Raw genomic sequence first — 23,069 nt, 5'->3', positions numbered from 1 at the left:
ATCACTCTAAGTTAAACGGATCGTTCTTAAGGACTCATACAACTAAATCATTTACTATATGTTATTACCAAACATTTTAGCTAATAACTTTAATATTTGAAGTTCAAAACTAGTGACAACTGTCTAGATTCAATAAATACATACCTTGCAAAGGCTACAAAATGACTTTTTTGGTAGGTTTCGTGGCATATTGGAGTGTCACAGCGCCAAGGAGTTGACAACCGGAAGTTTACAAGCAAAACCGGGGACCCAAAACAGAAACGCCCCCAGACATTTTGCCCCTGTGCAAATCCGCACACAGACAGGGAAATATATCAAAAGTATATATTTTTCAAAAGTTAAATACTTGAACATTTCATTTATTTAAAAATCTGTCATCAGTTCCTTATTAAACTCCTTCAGTGACCCAGTAATTAGCCGGAACCTATTTCAGATAGGAACTACAAACGTATGAAACACTTGCTGATTGGCTGATTTAGTTGTGTGAGTCCTTAATCAGCTATGGCTTTCGGGTATTAGTATGCCCCAATAGCGCAGCTTGGTCATTTTCGAAAGTCTACAACAAATCCTTGACTAACTCGGAGTAGGTAACACAATTCACCGAGATGTACAGGCTATCATCTCAATTCAGTGTGCATATTTACTACCCAAGATTTTAAACTCTAAATCCTCCGCCTCAAATGAACATACTAGGATGTTGGGGTTGATTTTTTTTTAAACATGTTCCTTGTCACATTTCCTGTGATAGTAACCATACACCCTTTTATGCCGGTCAATGATTATACATCGTCGATTATTTATGTTCTGTGTGTAACTATACTATTTATATGTGTAACTATACAATTAATTTGGGTAACTATACAATTTATATGTGTAACTATACAATTTATATGTGTAACTTTACAATTTATATGTGAAACTATACAATCTATATGTAAAACTATACAATTTATATGTGTAACTTTACAATTTATATGTGAAACTATACAATTCATATATGAAACTATACAATAGTTTTGCTTTAAATGATCCATCATGCTAAAAGTTTTGTAGCACCATCCCAATCTCAACTGTGGTTATCGGGCATACTAGAACCCAAGTATCGATCCAAAACGCCATTTCGGTGCATGCTAGAAACTGAAGCCTACATCCCTAACTCCTCTTTGATTATCGGGCTTGGTAGAAACTGAAGCATCCATCCCGAACTATGTTTTGGTTATTGGAAAGAGAACAGAACACACCGAGCCATTTGTCAACAAACTCTTTGTATTAAAACTGTGACTGTTGTCACACTGCAGCTAAGAAAGTTATAACTCTTAAATAGAGCAAAAATAACCCAACAGTGTTCATACATTTGGATGAATTTGGACACAAAGTCTACACTAAATCATCACACAAAACAACAAGAGAGTTAAGAAATGTCAACATTACCGGATAGAGAGGCAATTAGCATGGACATGCAAGCATTGCTAATCAACAAAAAAGGTTACACTCCCAGGTGCTTGGATATATTGATAGATAAGCCTTTATTTCCAATACAAATTTGAATCATACGTTATTGTCTAATTCTGATTATCTTTTTTTCATAATTTGACAAAATGTCACAGTGTTAGCCTCTGTTCAAACTTATGACATTTTATTTTATTATTTGCTAATGAACTATCAATATGTTACCGTTGGTATTTCTTGTATTTCATTTCAAGATAAAAAAAAAATGAATTCCATCCATTTTGGCTTCCATCCTCATCATTTTATTTTTCAGATTCCATTAAGCGATATTTGCAACTACATGCACAGGAAGCGACCGCTGCCACTCCGCGAGATCTGATGACGACAATAATCTAGCGTGAAAAATAGCCGACTTTTGATCGTGCTTTTTGCTGTATGTAAAATCAATCTCGGACAAATAACATTTTTCAACAAAGTATAGTACTGTAAGGCAAATTCAAATGGACAGTCCATTTCTCATCAAAACATTGCTTTCAACGATAAATATGATAATTTACATCTTTCATAACAGAAATAAAAAAAACTACACTTCATAGGCATGACGTTATATTGCAAACAACAATGAGATGACGTCATGTTACGACAAAGTTTGACGTCATTTCAATCTATTTTGCTGAATTACATTTTCCAGTTTAAATAATTAATCTTCATTTAGTGTGGTCATATTGATAATCTTTCCAAGAAATTGAAATTTTGTCACAAGATTGCAACTAAACATCTCTATCAAATAAATCGGTAAGCGATGTAAGAACATCATATGTAAATTGTGTACAGTTAGGAGCGACATATGACACTTTTGTGTACATAACTTGGTTTCAAATCCCTCAGCAAGGCTAGGTTTTCGCGACAAAACATGTTCTTTTGGGTTGGGCATTTCTATTCTATTTAGGTGCATGACAGTGGGGTTTACTACCATACACTATCTATTTGTAAAATGATACAATACACTATTTATTTGTAAAATCATACAATACTCCATCTATTGGCAACACTATATTCACAATACCCCTACTAGTAATGTTATAATACAATATATATCATCAACCAGTTTACCTGTACCATAACATACTACCTACTAGTGAGTTTTGTTTATAATATAACATTTAATTATAAAATGATTTATATAGTTTATAATATATAGGTGTGTGGGATATTGATATCCTACCTAAAGGTATAAAAATTGGGTCAGAACCGAAGTTTTGCTGAGATTTTGACACCGAATTCTGCTCCAAAAGGTAGACTATCCATATCCCTCATACATACATAACAATTGCCGCTTTTTCTTCCACGTTCTAACCGAAAGTTTGGCAAAACTGTACATAGAAAACACTAAATATGGCAAAGTTAAAAAATAACGTTTACACAAACTGTATTTGGAAAGAGCAGAAAAAGTACGGTATACCGTATGTATACCACTAAAACATCCGTGCAATGACATACAGGGCAAGCCTTTACAAAAAAACTATTATGTCTTGCGGGTGTTGTCACTTGCAGACGGCAGAATTGCCAGTCAGTCAAACGTTATGTTGACGCACTTTCAACTGTGACGTCATAACAACATCCCGTTATCTGATTGTGACGTCATAAAAGTACAGGTCAGTGAGTGCACCCATGCATTGGGATGTTCCACATGATGCACGTGTGTCTTTCATACGCAGAGGTGGGAGAAGATACAATGTACCATCAACTGGCAAAACGATATGACAATGTTACACCTTCTAGTAAAGTTATACATCAATGTATAATCTGCATTATGTTATAATAATTATACAATAAACCCCTGCTAGTGAAATAATACTACAATAAACAATCGCATACATGTACATTTGTAGCAATAAGTCACGCGTAGCACACAATATCGCAATTTTTAGTTTTATCCCCTTGTTCAATATGAATCAACTTCATCAATTGTTCATGGTCATGCAAACTTCCTTGTCCAAAAGCCGTCTTTCCCTATATGATGATCATGGCTACTAATCAATGTCTGCACCAGTAAAGACTCACATCAGCAGGCATCTACCACTTGTTTCTTCATCATACAGAGTGCAGAGGTTTCTGAAGGAACCGAAACTCTGACAGTTACCAAGGTGACTACATTCGGTGAACAAGCCGTGTAAATCGGCTTTCATCCGCCTCAGTGAAAGTATGGCCTGTGCAAAGTGGTCATTGGGGATAATTCTGAACAGGTTGAGACGTCTCTGGTTGGCGTTGGCTGATAATTTCGGAAACATTTTGGAAATGTAAGAATTTCCGTAGAAATAATGTGGCAGGAACTCCATTTCAAGACCTATCTCCAGGAACACAATGAGGTAGCCTAAAGCCTCCTTGACGCCAGAAGCGTGCAGCTGAAGAAGAATACAATGGATCGCAATGTTCTTGATGTGATATGACGATAGAAGACTACATAGTTGCGAGGAGTTACCTAAGCCGTCTAAGTAGGCCTTTAATATCCTACAAGCTGTCAGGATGTACACGTCACTTTGGTTCCTTCTACTGACATCGAGTATATGCTTTTCATACCCGCACGAGCTCTCCCTCCAAAGCAGATTCGGCTCAGGATAATCATCTGCACAACGTCCTTTGTGGATCCACTTCATGACGGCGTATCTGTCACATGTCATTGGTAACCACCAGCTGTCCGGATTAGGGACAGAATCGGTTTGCAGCAGCAGCCCCGGCACAATATCGAACTCAATCACTTTATACGTGGCGTTCCACAGTGGACCTTCAAAATCAGCATCATTTTCAATTTTTATTTTGAATCTAAACGTGGGCGGAAATACGCCTGTTTTACTGAGAATAAAAGAGCAAGCTTGATACCTGTTCTTCGCGTTGATTTCTTTCTGTATCTCTGCTATGGTGGTATCCATGATGGATGATATAACCCGCGTCTGGAAGCACATTGCGTTAAGATAAAGATAAGCGCCACAATTGTCAAATACGCCGTTTGTTTTCAGCGATTGATACCGGCAGCCATTCATGACATTCTGAATTTGTGTGTAATCTGAAATCTGTAGTTTCATGTGTGCCGGAATCAGCTCTCCGTTTTTATCGATAGCTTGAACAGCGTGTATATCAACTCCTTCAATGGTGAATGGAAGAATCATATCAAACTCGTCGGGTTGTCGAATTTTCAAACCCTCCCGAGAACTACCCTGCTTCACAAAATCTCTAAAGCTGAGGCCAGGATAACACCTTGAAGTTACTTTCTTCAGTATGACATGAAAGTATCGCGTTATTTCATCTACAACCCCGCAGGATTTCCACCAAAGCTCGTCCGATATATCGTATTCTCCTATGTAAACGTTTTCTCGAAGACGTTCAGCAAGGGTGACTTCATTTCGAGCAAAGTTCGAAACAGGGTTTCGCCAGCCATTAAAATCACTTCCTACCTCTCCGTAGTCTGGCGTTGTGTTACGTAACCACTGCCTCCATATTCCTTCAACATTTCTATCTACTGCATCTATGCTGGTACCATCAGACCAAATTGAGCCCATCGTCACTTTCTTTGTTTTCCGTCAGTGGCATATGCTGAAAGAATATAAACACAAAAATATAATCAAATACGTTTTCCTCATTTTCAAAGAACCTAAAGTTACTTTATATTTCAGATTTTATAGGGACATTTATCGGAAAGAATACATAATCTCTCTAGAAACCGCACAAATACAACCGAGTCCCTTTATTAGATTTTTCCGCCTAAAACTTCTTTTTATTTATGATGTAAAATGTATTGTCTTTAAAAATATCGAGTTATCAATACCTGCAAATAATATATATCGATTCATTTGGAACATGTTGGTAGAAACTCTGGGTCAGTTATGTCATTACCTATATCTCCTATTTACTGATACTAAATATCGTTTGCAGATTCCTAGGTTACTGATACTAAAGATCATTTGCACTTTCTTCGGTTACTGATACTAAATATGATTTACAGTTTCCTGTGTTACTGATACTAGAGATTATTAACACTCACCTAGGTTACTGATACTAAAGATCATATGCAGTTTCCTGTGTTCTGATACTAGAAATTACTAACACTCACCTAGGCATCAGAAACTTTAGATCATTTGCAGTGTTACTGATACTGATACTGATTCGTTTGGAACATATTGTTATGCCATCGCCTATATCTACTAAATCTCATTTACAGTTTCCTAGGTTACTGATACTAGCATTCATTTACTCTATACTATGCTACTGATATAAGAGATCAATAACATTAGGAAACTGATATTAGAGATCTTTTACGCTCTCCTACATTACTGCTACTATAGATAGTTTACACTCTCCTAGGTTACTGATACTATAAATATTTTACACTCTCCTAAGTTACTGATACTAGAGATCATTTACACTCTCCTAGGTTACTGATACTAGAGATCATTTCAATTTTCGTAGGTTGCTGATACTTGAGATCATTCGTGCTCTCCATGATTACTGATATTAGTGATCATTAACACTCCCCAATGTTACTAATACCAATTAGTTTGAAACCTATTGGTAAAATCCTCTGGTTTAGTTATGTCATCACCTATATCTCCCATTTACTGATACTTAAACTAGGTTACTGATACATGTACTATAAATACATTACACTCTCCTATGTTACTGATACTAGAGATCATTTACACTGTCCTAGGTTACTGATACTAGAAATCAATTACACTATCCTAGGTTAATAATACTATAGATTAATTACACTGTCTTAGGTTACTGCTACTATAGATTAATTACACTGTCCTAGGTTACTGATACTAGAGATCATATACACTGTCCTAAGTAACTGATGTTACAGATTATGAACACATTCTTAGGTTACTGATACTAGAGAACATTTACGCTCTCCTAGGTTACTGATACTAGAAATAATCTACACTCTTCTAGGTAACTGATATTATAAATCATTTACACTCTGTTCGGTTACTGATATACTGGATCATTTACACTCTCCAATGTTACTGATACTAGAAATCATTTTCACTCCCTAGGTTACTTATACTAGGATATTTTACACTCAACTGGGTTACTGATACCTGAGAAAATTTACACTCTCCTGTGTTACTGATACTAAATGTCACCAACACACTTCTTTTATAGCAATACTTAAGAAAGTCAGATCTATTTTTAGCATAATCATATTGACTTTAAACGGTTACACAGAAGTTACACTGTAAATGGAAGGTTATAACTATTATGGTTTATACTCTGAACTGTGTCATAATATGAAAGCTTTATACTCTTGTGTGTGTGTAGTATTAAACTAGATACATGTTCTCACACGTGTATCGTATTATAAAGGATTTAAACTCTTGTGTGTGTGTGTGTGTGTTTGTAGTATTATACATGATACATGCTAGCATACGTGTGTCGCATTACATAGGATTTACAATCTCACGTGTGTCGTATTATATAATATTTACACTTTCTTATCTGTGTCGTATTTTTTATAAGATGTACATTCTTACTTGTGTCGTTTTATATAAAAAATACACTATCTTACGTGTGTCGTATTATATAAAAAAATCACTATCTTACGTGTGTCGTTTTATATAAAAAAAAAACTCTATCTTACGAGTGCCGTATTATATCAGATTTATAATATCTTACGTGTGTTGTATTATATAAGATTTAAAGCTCCTACGAGTGTCGTAATTTATATAAGATTTTCCATTTCATAAAAATATCCAACACATAGCACAAGTTTTATTTATGAAGCTTTCACGGCTTCCACGTGTTCTGTGTAAGTTTGTAGGGTAGATTTTACCGTACAGACAAACCGGATGTCCCACATGGTTTCTGTTTTAGGATGAGTTAATAACTCGATATTTGTCCAATGATAACTAAATATGGAACGCTGTGATATATAATTATGGGTAACAATGCAGTATATATTGGTGTTGTAAACGACGTGACCCAATTTTTACACTGTTGTTAAAACAAATCGTTGTTGTGTCTCGATTCACGTATGCCATATTTCAAAATCCTGAGTCAAGTGCCAAACATTAAAAACAGCACAGACATGTTTTATGTTAAATAGGAATCTTCACATGATATCGCCGTTTATATCCGAAATGTCTCCCAGACTAGGGGCCTGCTTGTTTATGCGGAACAACCGGTATGTCCGTTTTTAAATGTAACATTTTAAATAAATGAATAATCTTTATTTAACGTCGTGTCAACAACAAACATAAGCTCTTTTATTACGACGCCGCTAAAATAAATGTTGTTTTCGTGATAGAGGAAACCCACGAGGGAGGGATAACAACTAACCCAATCAAATATCACTCTCTTTTTTCCGCAACCGGGGTGGATCGAACTGAACTTCTTAGAAGAGTGAGAGGTCTGAAGCCTATGATTGAGTGCACACAGCAGTAATGACCGAGGAACCCATGTTTAGGTATAAACCCTGGCGGACGGTCAATACAGGCCTTGCAAGACTTCAAATATTGCCTGAAAGCAGCATCAGATTACTGGGTCCGACATTATTTCATAAACTTACAACTCTGGTCCAATCGATTCTACTGTTTGGATCGCAATTTCTCAAATATAGAAAGGCAACTCTCTCATCACATATCTTTGAAAGACTCGCATTAGGTAATTAAAATATCATACATCTTATTTACATTTCTGTTTAAAATACGTTGTGAAAATCATAAAGCCTTATAAACTCGAATCAGGTCAAACCAATAATTATGAATAGAAAGTGTTAAATACATGTACGGTACAATTCTGTACCTGTTTTGTCAAAATCTATATATCTTCCAGAAACACAATCTAGTTCTTGACAAAGTTCACATAAACATACCATGTTTCTGTCTAGGTATAGCCATTATACATGTATGTCTTACCTGGTACGAGTGTGACGTGTAACCCACCATGAAAATATGTAAAAAAGAGTAACGGATTATGGGTAAATTTATAATGTATATGGAAACCAAATAACAGTTTTGCTTTCGGTTTCGGTTTCTGGTATGTAACACGATACATTATATGATAGTTTCATCATGATAATAGGAAAAACATAATGACGACTAAAGTATGTGTACTGATAAGATATCAGCTTGATCAGTTATGTTTCATTGGATTTTTCTAACTTTTTAGAATTATCAAGCCTTCGCTTCTCAATCCAAGAAAGATAACTCTTACATTATTAATTCATAAACTACACTGCATTACCAGGGCTGTAACTTAAAAGTTATCTTCCTATTGAACCACAAGTACAATATTTGATTAACACGTTCTCAATTATTTTACCGGATATGGAGCGTCAATAAGTGATGCTGATGGCATGTGAAATTCTCCGTGTGATTCTTGCCATCTATACGATCACAGAAAAATCTCTAGTACACGTATTACCAAAAACCAACCAAATATTTTTACTCGTGAAGTTGACGCAGTAGTAAACAACACGGTTTTGCTTTGTAAAGGTTTCAGACTGAATATTATATTGTTAGTGTAAAATATAAATTATTTTTAACATTTCATGTGCATTATGTAGATATGTTCACGAATTAAATTGTAAATAAGACAAGTGAACACCCGCGCAGATCGGAAGTTAAGAAAATGATCTACTGTACCTGCTGTTACCCACTGCTTGTTATCGGGGATTCGCTTTTGTGCCCTCTACATGAAACACAACACGATAAAAATAGGTCTGCTGCACCTATTTCAGCATTTGGGATCTTTCTTTATTTTCTCACAATTTCCTAACAAGCGTTTATCTCTAACGTCCTTCTTGAAAATATATTGTCACTTTTGGCCCTAGTATTAAACGTTCGCCCAAGTGAAGAAAGCATTACCAAAGTCCTTTAAAATGGTTAATCCCTTTTTAACCTTCACCATTTAGGATAATCGCAACAAATGGTTAACCTGTTGTCAGTATAAAGTGTATGGTGTTTGCTTGTAAAGCTGTGTCACCTAAATAGATCATAAGTGCCAAACAAATACAATTAGATGCTGAAATAGCTATTGTCGTGACAGGATGATTGATAAAGCAGAAACTTTAGTACAGTTCTATTTATTATAATTAAATTTGCTAATTTGTAAAATATCTAAATCACTCTAAGTTAAACGGATCGTTCTTAACCAGCTATGGCTTTCGGGTATTAGTATGCCCCAATAGCGCAGCTTGGTCATTTTCGAAAGTCTACAACAAATCCTTGACACGGAGTAGGTAACACACTATTTCACCGAGATGTACAGGCTATCATCGCACTTCAGTGTGCAGACATATTTATTACCCAAGGTTTGTAACTCCAAAGCCTCCGCCTCCAATGAATATACTAGGATGATGGGGTTGAATTCTTTTTTAAACATGTCACAATTCCTGTGATAGTAACCATACACCCTTTTATGCCGGTCAATGATTATACATCGTCGATTATTTATGCCTTGTGTGTAACTTTACATTTTTTTGTTAAACTATACAATTCCAATGCGTAACTATACCATAGACTTGTGTAACTATCAACTAGTTCTGCTTTAAATGATCCGGCATGCTAAACGTTTTGTAGCACCATCCCCATCTCAAAACTTGTTATCGGACATGCTAGAAACCTAAGTATTGATCCCAAATGCCACTTTGGTTATCAAGCATGCTAGAATATGAAGCAAACATTCCTAACTCATCTTTTATTTTCGGGCTTGCTAGAAACTGAAGCCTTCATCCCGAACCCAGCGTTGGTTATCGAATATACTAAAAACTGAAGCATCCATCCCTAACTACATTTTGGTTATCAGGCATGTCAAAATCTTAAGCCTCCATCCCGAACTCATTTAGGTTATTGGAAAGAGAACAGAACACACCAAGCCATTTGTCAACAAACTCTTTGTATTAAACCTGATACTGGTGTCACACTGCAGCTAAGAAAGTCATAACTGTAAAACAGAGCAAATATATCCCCAACAGTGTTCATACATCAGGATGAATTCGGACACAAAGTCTACACCAAATACTCACACAGAATAACAAGAGAGTAAGGAATGTTAACATAGAGAGGCAATTAGCATAGAAATGCAGGCATTGTTAATTAACAAAAAAGTTACACTCCCAGGTGCTCTGATAGATAAGCCTTTATTTCAAATAAAAATTGAAATCATACCTTATTGTCTAATTCTAATTATCTTTTATTTTCATAAATTGACAAAATGTCCAATTTTAGCCCTCTGGTCAAACTGATGACATTTAATTTTATCATTTCGTTAATGAACTATCAATGTTTTACCGTTGGTATTTCTTGTATTTTATTTCAAGATATAGAATTAAATTCCGTCTATGTTAGCTTCCATCTTGATCATTTTATTTTTCAGATTGCATTAAGCGATGTTAGCAACAGCATGCACTGTATACGGCCACTGACACTCCGTGAGATCTGATGACATCAACAATCTAGCGTGAAATTTAGACGACTGTTGATCGTGCCATTTGCTGTATGATTCGAATAGACAGTCCATTTTCATTTAATCATTGCTTTCAACGTTAACTAGTGTCTTTTACATCTTTCATTACAGAAAAAGATAAACCGTTCACTTCATGGACATAACGTCATAATGCAAAAAAATTAAATGTCGTCATTTCAACCTATCTTCCTAAATTTTCATTTTTCAGTTTAAGTAATCGATTTCATTTATTGTGGTCTCATCGATGATTTGCCCAAGTAAAGTACTGTCAGTATAAACCAAACAGTAGATGCGCTGTCCCCAGTAAAATGAACAATTCAAAATTTGGTCAGAACTAAAGAAATTGCAATTTTGTCACAAGATGACTGCTAAACATCTCTATCAAATAAATCGGTAAGCGATGTAAGAAAATAGCTCAGTTATATGTAAACTATGTACAGAAAGGAGCGACATCACATATTTTTGTGTACATAATTTGGTTTTAAATCCCTCGACAAAGCTCGGTTTTTGACTCAAAATGTGTACCTTTATTTTTATCATTTGTATATGCATGATAGGGTGGATACTTTTATTTTATTTACGAAAAGATAGGAGAAAAGTGGTAAACAATGATAACTGAATCTTCACCAATACCGAATATATAAAGTTTTTTGTATGCAGTTGGGAAATGCAAATATTAATTAACAATATTAAACAACTTTCTGCAATGTATATATCTAGATCAAGCTACAGAAGACATACATTGTATAAAGAGAGTCAAAAGAATCAATGTTAATCGATATATTAAGACCTGGTTAAATGTTTCTAACAACACAGATCGTTGCATGAAAAACAAAGAAAATGTTTGTCAAAAGTCTGTTGCTAAAGTCATGCCTGCAACTATGTACATGTATCTGTATTTGTTGTCCTTTGTTGTTCCTCAAATGATGACCTAAAAGTGGATTGTTTATTTTGGCGTCAATTTTGGTAGGTTGTATTGTGACGTCAAAATGTATCATGACATGACACCCGCCACGTAAATATAGGTCAAATCCACCTAACTGCATGTCCTCACATCGGGAACTCGGGTAGTTCAACAAAACTGCAAAACACATTTATGATTATAATCTATAACATCGAACTTCATTTGAATCCTTGATGGCAATTTGTCCATAGTGTAATTCACTATGCTACTTACTCGTAATGTAATACTACAATATACAATGAACATATAAACAAAAACCAGTTATGTATCACCTGCTTAGGTGATGATACAGCTAGTACACTCCGTGAGGATATACACAGTGTGATACTGATTCGAGAATTTGTATCACTTCAGCTTAAGGAAACCTTAACACAATTTGATGATACATATTTTTAAAAATCAGACATCAAATGAAGGTATGAGAAAATTGCGGGTTTCAGTTTTCGTTCCCTTGTTCAAAATTGTTCAATATGAATCAACATCATCAGTTGTTTATGCTCATGCAAATTTCCTTGTCCAAAAGCATTCTTTCCCTATATGATGAGCATGACTAATAATCAATGTCTGCACCAGTGAAGACTCACATCAGCAGGCATCTGCCACTTGTGTCTTCAGAGCAGAGGTTTCTGAAGGAGTCGATACTCCGGTGGTTACCAAGATGACTACTTTCGGTAAACAAATCGTGTAAATCGGCTTTCATCCGCCTCATTGAAAGTATGGCCTGTGCAAAGTGGTCATGAGGGATTTTTCTGAACAGGTTGAGACGTCTCTGGTTAGCGTTTTCTGATAATTTCGGAAACATGTTCGAAATGTAAGGATTTCCGTAGAAATAATGTGGCAAGAACTTCATTTCAAGACCTATCTCCAGGAACGCAATGAGGTAACCCAAAGCTTCCTTGACGCCAGAAACGCGCAGCTGAAGAAGAATACAGTGGATCGCGATGTTCTTGATGTGGTAGGACGATAGAAGACTACATAGTTGTGAGGAGTTCCCCAAGCCGTCTAAGTAGGCCTTTAATATCCTACAAGCTGTCAGGATGTAGACGTCACTTTTGTTCCTTCTACTGACATCGATTATATGCTTCTCGTACCCGCACGAGCTCTCCCTCCAAAGCAGATTCGGCTCAGAATAATCATCCGCGTAACGTCCTTTGTGGATCCACTTCATGACGGCGTATCTATCACATGTCATTGAAAACCACCAGCTGTCTGGATTAGGGACAGAATCGGTTTGAAGTAGCAGCCCCGGCACAATATCGAACTCAATCACTGTGTGCGTGGCGTTCCACATTGGAGTTGCAGCTTCTTCATATACAATGTCCCTAAGCGTTGAAATAAACCGGAAAAAAATTGAGAGTTCATCAAAATCAGCATCTATTTTTATTTTGAATCTATACGTTGGCGGAAACACGCTTGTTTTACTGAGTGTAAAAAAGCAAGCTTGATTCCTGTTCTTCGTGTCGATTTCTTTCTGTATCTCTGCTATGGTGGTATCCATGATGGATGATACTACCCGCGTCTGGAAGCACATTGCGTTAAGAAACAGATCAGTGCCACACTTTTCAAATACGCCGTTATTTTTCAGCGATTGGTACCGGCTGCCATTCATGACATTCTGAATCTGTGTATATTTTGTAATCTGTAGTTTCATGTGTGCCGGAATCAGCTCTCCGCTTCTATCGAGAGCTGGAACAGCGTGTATATCAACTCCTTCAATGGTGAATGGAAGAATCATATCAAACTCGTCGGGGTGTCGAATTTTCAAACCCTCGCGAGAACTACCCTGCTTCACAAAATCACCAAAACTGAGGCCAGGATAATACCTTGAAGTTACTTTCTTCAGTGTGACATGAAAGAATCGCGTTATTTCATCTACAACACCGCAGGATTTCTGCCAAAGTTCGTCCGATATATCGTATTCTCCTATGTAAACGTTTTCTCGAAGGCGTTCAGCAAGCGTGACTTCATTTCGAGCAAATTTCGAAACAGGTTTTCGCCAGCCATTAAAATTGCTTCCTACCTGTCCGTAGTCTGGCGTTGTGTTTCGTAATCCCTCCGTCCATATTCCTTCAACATTTCTATCTACTGCATCTATGCTGGTACCATAAGACCATGTTGAGCCCATCGTCACTTTCTTTGTTTTCCGTACCAATGAAGTGGCATATGCTAAAAGAATATAAACACAAATATATAAATACGTTTTCCTAATATTCAAAGAACGTTACTTCATATTTCAGAAAAAAGACAAATCATCCCTCTAGAAAATGCACTAATACAATCGGGTCCCATTATGACAATTTTTTTCCGCCAAGAACTTCATATTATTTATGATGTAAACTAAATATAGTTTGCAGTTTCCTAGGTTACTGATACTAAAGATCATTTTCAGTTTCCTAGGTTACTATTAATAATAATCATTTGCAGTTTCTTTGATAACTGATAATAATGATCGTTTGCGCTGTCCTATGCTACTGATACCATAGTTCATTTACACTTTCCTATGTTATCATAAAAATCTAAAAATCATTTATACTATCTAATATTAGTGATATTAAAGATCAGTAGCAGTTTCCTATGTTACTGATACCAGATATCATTTACACTCTCCTAGTTAACTGATACTAAAATTATTTACACTATCCAAAATAACTGATATTAAAAATCATTACCGGTTTCCTAGGTTACTGATTCTAGAAATTGTTTACACTGTTCTTGTTTACTGAAACTAGAGATAATTTGAACTCTTCAAGGTTTCTGATACTAAATATCATTTTCACTCTCCCTGGTTACTATTGCTAGAAAGTTACTGATACTAGAGATCACTTACATTCCTCCATGATAATGATTCTAGAGATCATTAACAATTGCCTAGGTTACTGATGCAACAAATCAATTGCAGTTTCCTAGGTTACTGCATGATACTAGAAGTCACCAACATACTGGTTTTATAGCAATTCTACCTACTCTTACGTGTGTCGTATTTTCATAAGATTTACACTCTTACCTGTGTCCTATCTTATAAGATTTACATCGTACATGTGTCGTATTATATGAAATTTACACTCTCACGTGTGTCGTTTTATATAAGATTACCACTCTCTAACGTGTGTCGTATTATATAAGATTATCACTCTCTAACGTGTGTAATTGTATGCAATATGTACATTTTCTTACGTGTGTTGTATTATATAAGATTTATATTATCTTACCTGTCTCGTTTTATATAAGATTTACACTCTCTTACGTGTGTTGTATTATATAAGATTTAAAATCTTTTAAGCGTGTTGTATTATATAAGATTTAAACTCTCTTACGTGTGTTGTATTATATAAGATTTAAACTCTTTTACGTGTGTTGTTTTATATCAGATGAACAATATCTTACGTGTGTTGTTTTATATTAGATGAACATTATCTTACGTGTGTCTTTTTTTTTATATAAGAGTTAAATTCTCTAACGTGTGTCGTATTTTTTATAAGATGTTCACTCTTATGTGTCGTTTAATATAATATTTACACTATCTTACGATTTTCCTTTCCATACAAAAATATACTACGCATAGCACAATTCTTATCTAAAATGCTTTTACGGCTTCCATACTGCCCAGCATTATTTTATAGTGTAGATGGGTCGTTAAGATGTTACCGTACAGACAAACCGGATGTCTCACTGACTGCTTTGAAGGACACATTCGTGTCTTTGATAACGTTTCAGTTTTTAGGATGAGTTAATAATTTTGATTGTTTATTAAATATTGATCGCTGTGATATGTAATATCATGGGTAACAGTGCTGTATATTTGGGTTGTAAACAATATGAGCCAGTGTTCGCATTGTTGTTAAAACAAATCCTTGCTGTGTCTCGATTCACGTACATGTATGCCATATTTCAAAATCCTGAGTCAAAAGTTCAAAAACAGCACAGACATGTCCTTTGTTGATCTAGTGTGTACAACAGTTTTTCAGCCTATCGATTATTTAAGATCTCGTTTTCAGAACCGAACCACATGTGTATGTCACATTTAAATGACAAGAATGGTTGCATGTATTTTAATCGGATGTTTTAAAATATTTTATGAAGCTATCAAGGCTATTAATACAAGTCAATCTATATTTACCTGAGTGAGAACCTGTAGTGTTTTGAATGGTGTACAGGTAAGTTCTCACTTGCTTTGCATGTTTTGTCCAACCTCAGTCAGCCTTGTTGGCTTTGTGCTCAGTTGTGATTTATTCAGTTGAAATATATGCCATTATTCTGGAGATTTGACACATTTTCTAACATTTTTCTCGATAATAGTGAATACACGGATACTTCAGGAATGCATGGATAGGTAAGTTTTTTCATGAATCATAGTACTCAATACAATTTTGCGCCACGCAAATTCTGCATTCAAAAGTTACTTTTCAGACAAAAGCAACACTATTTTCAACAAATTATTGACATTTTTCTTGACATTGGTATACAAACCAACTTCCATAATTTTTTTTCATTTTGAGGAAAAGTTATTAGCCCATCACATACTATATACGCTGACACTGTAAGAAATACCTTAAGCCTTCTAAACTCGAATCAGATCAAACCAATAATTATCAATAGAAAGTGCGAAATACATGTACGTTACAATTCTGTACCTGTTTTGTTAAAGTCTATATTTCTTCCAGAAACACAATCCAGTTCTTGACAAAGTTCACGTAAAACACACCCTGTTCCGTCTAGGTATATCCGTTATATATCTTATCTGGTACGAGTGTGACGTGTAACTCATCATAAAAATACGCAAACAAAGAGTCATGGATTGTGGGTAAATTTATGAAATACTTGTAAACCAGTCAGTTAGTTTCGATCGGTTTCGATTTCTGGTATGTAACACGTTACATTATATGATAGCATCATCATTATAATAGGAAAAATTAAATATCGACTAAATTATGTGTACTGATAAGATATCAACATGATCAATATTATGTTTCTTTGGATATTTCTCACTTTTTTTAAATTATCAAGGGTTTTTTTATTTGAGGAAAGATAACTCTTGCATAAATAATTCATTAACTACAATGATCTCTCAGTCAAACGGATCTTTCTTAACCAGTTATGACTTTCGGGGATTATTATGCCCATATTACACAGCTCGGTCATTTTCGAAATTCTACAACAAATCCTCGACTAACTCGGAGTAGGTAACACACTATTTCACCGAAAAGTACAGGCTGTCATTTTACTTCAGTGTGCAGACATAATTACTACCCAAGGTTTGTAACTACAAAGCCTCCGCATCAATGAATATACTAGGATGTTGGGGTTGAATTCTTTTTTCAAACATGTCCCCTTTCACATTTCCTGTGATAGAAACCATTGACCCTTTTATGCCGGTCAATAATTATACATCGTCAATTATTTATGTTCTGTGATTATGATTACTTTCTCGATGAAAGCTATGTTCATCGTGTGTCACACGGAACTCCCTACTTCCAGAGTACCTTGTTGCTCCTTCGAGTTTTTTTCGTGGGTATCTTTCCGTTTGTTTTTCTTATTTTTGTAATTTTCCTAATCGTGTTTGAGATCAAATCTGGTTAATTGGTTTATTTAAGCTACTTATATCGTAGATTGTTGGAGACATTAAATAAGTTAGAAGGAAATGGTTTCCATTTGATTATTATTTATAACAAAGTCCAGAATTCTTTGCACACGATACGAAAAAAACCACTATGAGGTATAAGAGCTAGTAAACAATATTACAATTACATGTATGCTTATCTGAAATTGATAATAATTGTTTACCCCTCAATAGACAGAGAAATATTGGAAATGCGAACAAATCGTCTCTTTATAATAGGCATGCATTCACAAGTCTCTGTTTTAGTTTTGTAATCGGTGTTGATGTTTATCAGATTATTTGATATCCGTAATTTAATTGCAAAATAAGCTTACTTATTAATTTATCTCCATTACAATATAGATATTATAATAATAATATAATTCATGTCATCGCGAATTTGTTCAAACACAGTGTTGATAATGGGTTTTTTTGGCTCTATGAGGAATAGGAATGATTGAAAAGGATAAATTTAATGTTCTTGTTGTAAAAGTTATAATGTTCGTATTCATTTTGTAATTTAGTTTAGTTCAGCTTAGTTTAAACCATATTTTATTCGTATCAATTAACATCTATAATTACAAAAACATTTTATTCTGATGATTGAGAAACAAATACAATTGTACTTATACATTGTCCTTCCTACCGTTCATAACAAGCTTAACTGATAATACATGTAAAACTTTGCAATGATAGCATGACTATGTACATAAAAAACTGTTTAGAAAGAAAGACAGAACACGATATTAGGGATTAGTTAAGTAACTGATTGAGTTTAACCCGTTGGTTGGGTAATTAAGTTGAATATAGTAATTTCATACATGGCCTGGTTTAATTAGTTTTTTTACACAAATGTTCATCTCATTTATCTTGCTTTTACCTGTATCCAAATTCTTTATGTGTCCCTAGACATTAGAGCGTAAACAAAAGTATCAAAGAAAAGTGATATTGAGTTTATAAGTTTACACTATTATCTATATCAGTTCTCATTTGTTCATAATTTGCCCAAGTGTCATCGATTTTGAGTTCGACTTATTATTAACTCTTCGCTGTTTTATCTTTTACGATATATAGATAGTGAAGAATGGTATGCAATTAAGTATTTAAGTCATTTTTGCAAATAAGGCATTTGCGATGATTTGTATGATCAAAAGCAACAATTACAAAAAGTCATATACACTTTCCTTGATAAAATGAATGGTGTTCAAGCAGTGAGTCTGTTTAACGATCGCTAAATATTGAAATGTGTAAATTAACACGAAACTATATACTAAAATCAGTCTCGAATGTCTCGAATTTTGTATGTGCCAGGGTGCATCGGACATTAATCACAAAAAAATATAATATTGTGTAAATATAAAAACACACTATCCCAATAGAAGTTGAGGACAATTCAGCAAATCGTTAAATTGTCATTTTAAATCACCAATACATGAACTGACAATCCAATAAATATATGGAATGCAGAATAGTTTCTGCAAGTTTTAAACGAGATGCGGTACAGGAAATGTATTATGTGGACAGCTAGTTATAGACAAAGTCTTTACGACACCGCTGGCTTAGGGTTGGACTGACCGATCAGGACAAATGGACATGGACATAGACCGGTTTAACAAGAAATATGTTATACATGTACCGATAGGAATGAAAGACTTCATTTAAAGTTTTCTCCAATAACTCCAAGGATCCCATTGTCTGCTCTGGTTCTGTTTCCCTGTAACATGAAGTATGGGAAGAGGTACCCGTCCAAGCGTCAGTATCACCCTGAAGCCGACACGGAGACAACACTACTACTGTTCATGGGAATGATAACAATGAGAAAGATCTTATGTAAGAAACATTCAGATTAATTCTAAAAGCAGTGGCTGAAATATAGATGTTCTGGAGCTGCTTTAAAATCATTTCGGTGTATTTAATCATTGTTAACTTTACAAACTTCATTTAAACTTTTAAAACGCCAGTTAGGTATCAAAATTGTGTTAATGAAAAAACGGTTTCACACGTATTGAACTACTGAGTGTACGACATGAAGGAAACGATTACCTATTTTAATAGTGTCGTGGCCTGTCATTTTTGCAGATTGTATCTAACATCTACAAATTCTATTATTTATGGTTGTACACTATGTATCTGTTGTTTGTCCTTAACTATTAAATCATCACTTTTTGAATTATTTCAACATTTTAACACGAGGGTATTTGTTTAGGTCAAGAATGAGTGAGAATTTGTCGACTTTTTCACCTGAAAAATATTACCCCAATTGTTGAGATTTCGTTGTCTTCTAAGCACATGTGTGATTGATATTTTGAAAATATTGATCTTGGATTATTTCTTACGTTTCAAAATGCTGTGCAATCGGCTAATAATGTCGTTTTATTGGTCCATTTCTAATTTCGCTTGTACTTATATTTACTGGCATTGAGATAGGAACTATCGGCCGATACTTTATTTAAATTGCAAGAAAACAAATTAAATTCACGTTTTACTCAATGTATAATTAAGTAATTTACAGTAAATAAGGGATAACTATTCGGTGTTTTGAGATTCGCACAGGTATATTGTGTTGATACTGTCGTTACTGGCGGCGTCATCTGAGGTAAGTGAAACGGATCTTACATTACAAATTGTCTCCGAGATACTCGTATTTCATACGTAACGTAAACTTACGCAAAAATAAGTATAATGCGATCTGTAATAATTAATTGTAATGATTATACTTTCTGATACAATTAACAAAGTAGTTTTGATGATAGGATGTAATTAATAATACCATTTGTCATATTTGCGCAACAGTTTTCCTGTTAAAAGGTAACAATAAGATTTTTTTTTCGTTCCTTATCAAACACTAAATTTGCTGTTACAGTAGCTTGGTGACTACGGTAAATCAACATTATTTGTTGTATGCTTACCCAATCTGTAGTTTATTTACGGAACTCCGTACCACTGTCAAACCTGTTACTATGCACTGGGAACGGTGTTTTCCACCAGCATGACTATAACTTTGGTAAATCATTTCTCTAAAGAAAACCATACCTTGGGGATTTTTATGAAAAGTGATTTAGGAAAAACTATTATCAACAACAGTGTTTTGAGTGTAAATTTCAAACTCTGGACCTCAAATTGTCACACCATATCTTTAACCTACTAAGATACCTGGTCAAGGAAACCGACCCTGTGCTACAGTTATACCTAAAACGACACTGGGGAGAGGTTTACAGTCTTTTGCCTGCAGTGGGAAAGGCTGCTTTAACATATCTTTTATTTGCACCGTATTTACTACTGCTAATTCTTAAATTCGACATAATTCCTGTCTTCTTTAAAAAAAATGGTAATAGATACGGTATGCAAAGAACGACTTACAGCTATTTTGTCTTTTTGAAAAAATCTTAGTTGAGCCGTATTATCGATAAATAAAGGACTAAGAGAGGGGAGGAAAGTCGGCAAAGAAATGGTTCTTTACTTTTATTTTGGGTTGTCCGTTTTTTGTCTTAATATTTTTGTTCTTATCTAACGTTGTGTCTTTGTGTATACTGCCGTAAATATATTTTCATTGTGCTTTGTCGGTATTATGTATCCATTTTCTCTTTCTGTGGTCATGCTTACTTTAAATCCATAATATTTAAACTAGTGTTGATGTCGATAGTTTTATAAAAATTTCATTACTAACCATAATATGGAATAACTCCTGAAAATTAAGTAATTGACATTAATCTTTTCACCACCGTTGACCATAATGAACACATCCAGCTCAATACATAATAGAGTCTACTAGAGTTACATAGGGCTACATTTTATTGTCGATGTACTGTTCAAAATAACACAGTATTGAATACTTATATTTACGATGGGGCACTACATCAATGATGTGTGTTGATAAAAGTTATCTCCCTTTAAACTTTACTAATCCAAAAAACTAGGAATACTTTAAGAGTTTCCTCCCTTCCAGCAGCCTAACTGGTAACTTCACATTAAAAATTAAGAATTTATCAACAAAATGAATGGCGTTTAAATAACGTTCATCTACCCTTATCTGCGGTTGATCTGCAATTCCACAAGAAGCTGTATAAAGTGTCTCAGATCTGGTAATTCAGCACAAATCAGTTTAGAAATGGGGTTCCACTTTAAACGCTAATCCTTAAAACAGTCACAGTTACTTGTGCTTAGCCATAAGGGGAAAAAAAGAAGATAATTGACCCGGCCCGAACCTGATTGGTAAAATCAATATTGATAAAAAAAAAAAAAAAAAAAAAATTATCAGAGTTAGGTTCAGGTACTAGGTATCAGGATCAGGACCGGCCCTTTGCTTTTTTGTTTGTTTGTTTTGTTTTTGTTCTTGTTTTTTTCGATTTTATTTTTTATTTTCTGACGATTAAACTCAAGTCCCTGTGTTATAGAATACCGCCATTAAAGATCACGACGGCTGCTATATGTGGTGCTATAAACTATTACTATTCTGGAGGACATAGTATTACCTTCAATTGCTAAATAGGTGCATGATAACTCCTTTTCCTTCGATGTCTTGAAATTGGTTTCCATTGTTGATGGTTCGCCATGTCCTTTTTATTATTTCTTTGTTTACTAATGCAGGTTTTTTTTATTTCACTAATTCACGTCACTGCATATATTCTGTGTAATTTCTATATCGCTTCCCTCCTATCGCACACCTCATATGTTACATATCACCTATAAACATCAATGTAACGAATGGAATATTATAAATCGATTTTGACCCTCCTGAAGGTCGTACTATGAATGGTAAATGAAGAAATTAAGTTGCATATTTTTAAAAATGGTTTTATTACCGCAGTTACAATATTTAAACATGTCCATTTGTAACACTATAAATACGAATCATAGATATACAATGTGTTACAGTGTGTTTATCTGACGTTGTCTTACCCTATTCATGGTCTACGTACGGATGTATATTCATATATTCTGATACTAATAAGTTATTTCAGTCTAAATTGCCAATGAGTTTTTCACTTTCACCTTGCTCTGATAATTTTGAATGCATCATAACATTTTTTTGGCAAGAGCAAGTGAAAAAGGCCAGTACCACTTAACGCAGTGATCAGATATCCTACCACATCGGGCTGGGGTTGAAAACATTTACAATATACCTCATTAAATTTTAACACCTAAATTTCATCTGTTAAATGTCAAAACAGGCTTCTCGTTTTCCTGTGAACGCAGGCGTCTATACACTTATACGTCCTGTGAATGAGAAGTAAAGTGTCTAAGTTATTTTAAATTCAGAGTCTAACATCATTTAAAACAAGCATGTCAGAAGCTAATATAATGTTAAATTCTGTGTGTATATTTTTTTCTGTAAATGTAATATAAATTTGGGGCAGCGAGAATACCAACATTCAGAATCTTGACTCTCCCAATCTGGTTTGCATCACCCTTATGATAAAACTTATGTGGGGCACGCTTTTTAACTTTTAAGGGAGTATGCTTCCTTTCGGTGTCATGCGTCTCGTTTTTCAAAATAGTTATCCACCATAAAATCTGTATTTGTTCAAAATGGTAAAATATGCATTATTTATCAAATAAAGGATACAATTATATAAAAAAAAAAAAAAAATGTTT

At 34.6% G+C, this 23,069-nt stretch overlaps 2 protein-coding genes across 2 annotated transcripts; both read right to left on the bottom strand.

Annotated features, from left to right (window-relative positions):
- Window positions 1–1,022: 1,022 nt before the first annotated feature.
- LOC110453175 lies at window positions 1,023–8,401 on the bottom strand. The gene is made up of 2 exons (XM_021502025.1): window positions 8,364–8,401; window positions 1,023–5,040 (listed from the first exon to the last, which is right to left on the bottom strand). Exon 2 carries the CDS (start codon window positions 5,004–5,006, stop codon window positions 3,510–3,512), a length of 1,497 nt encoding a protein of 498 aa, XP_021357700.1. The 5' UTR covers window positions 5,007–5,040; window positions 8,364–8,401; the 3' UTR covers window positions 1,023–3,509.
- A 3,110-nt stretch (window positions 8,402–11,511) lies between these two features.
- Window positions 11,512–16,646, bottom strand: LOC110453174. The gene is made up of 2 exons (XM_021502024.1): window positions 16,510–16,646; window positions 11,512–14,044 (listed from the first exon to the last, which is right to left on the bottom strand). The coding sequence occupies exon 2, from the start codon at window positions 14,001–14,003 to the stop codon at window positions 12,459–12,461; it is 1,545 nt and encodes a 514-aa protein (XP_021357699.1). The 5' UTR covers window positions 14,004–14,044; window positions 16,510–16,646; the 3' UTR covers window positions 11,512–12,458.
- Window positions 16,647–23,069: the final 6,423 nt, after the last annotated feature.

The sequence above is a fragment of the Mizuhopecten yessoensis genome, unplaced genomic scaffold (genome assembly GCF_002113885.1).
Source record: "Mizuhopecten yessoensis strain PY_sf001 unplaced genomic scaffold, ASM211388v2 scaffold7147, whole genome shotgun sequence".
Taxonomy (NCBI): domain Eukaryota; kingdom Metazoa; phylum Mollusca; class Bivalvia; order Pectinida; family Pectinidae; genus Mizuhopecten; species Mizuhopecten yessoensis.
The sequence above is the reverse complement of the archived record's forward strand: the minus strand, read 5'-3'. Positions and strand labels throughout refer to the sequence as shown.

What these genes read in the sequence shown, in the direction of transcription:
- LOC110453175 (XM_021502025.1), bottom strand. Translation starts at nt 5,006, where the DNA reads ATGGGCTCAATTTGGTCTGATGGTACCAGCATAGATGCAGTAGATAGA.
- LOC110453174 (XM_021502024.1), bottom strand. Translation starts at nt 14,003, where the DNA reads ATGGGCTCAACATGGTCTTATGGTACCAGCATAGATGCAGTAGATAGA.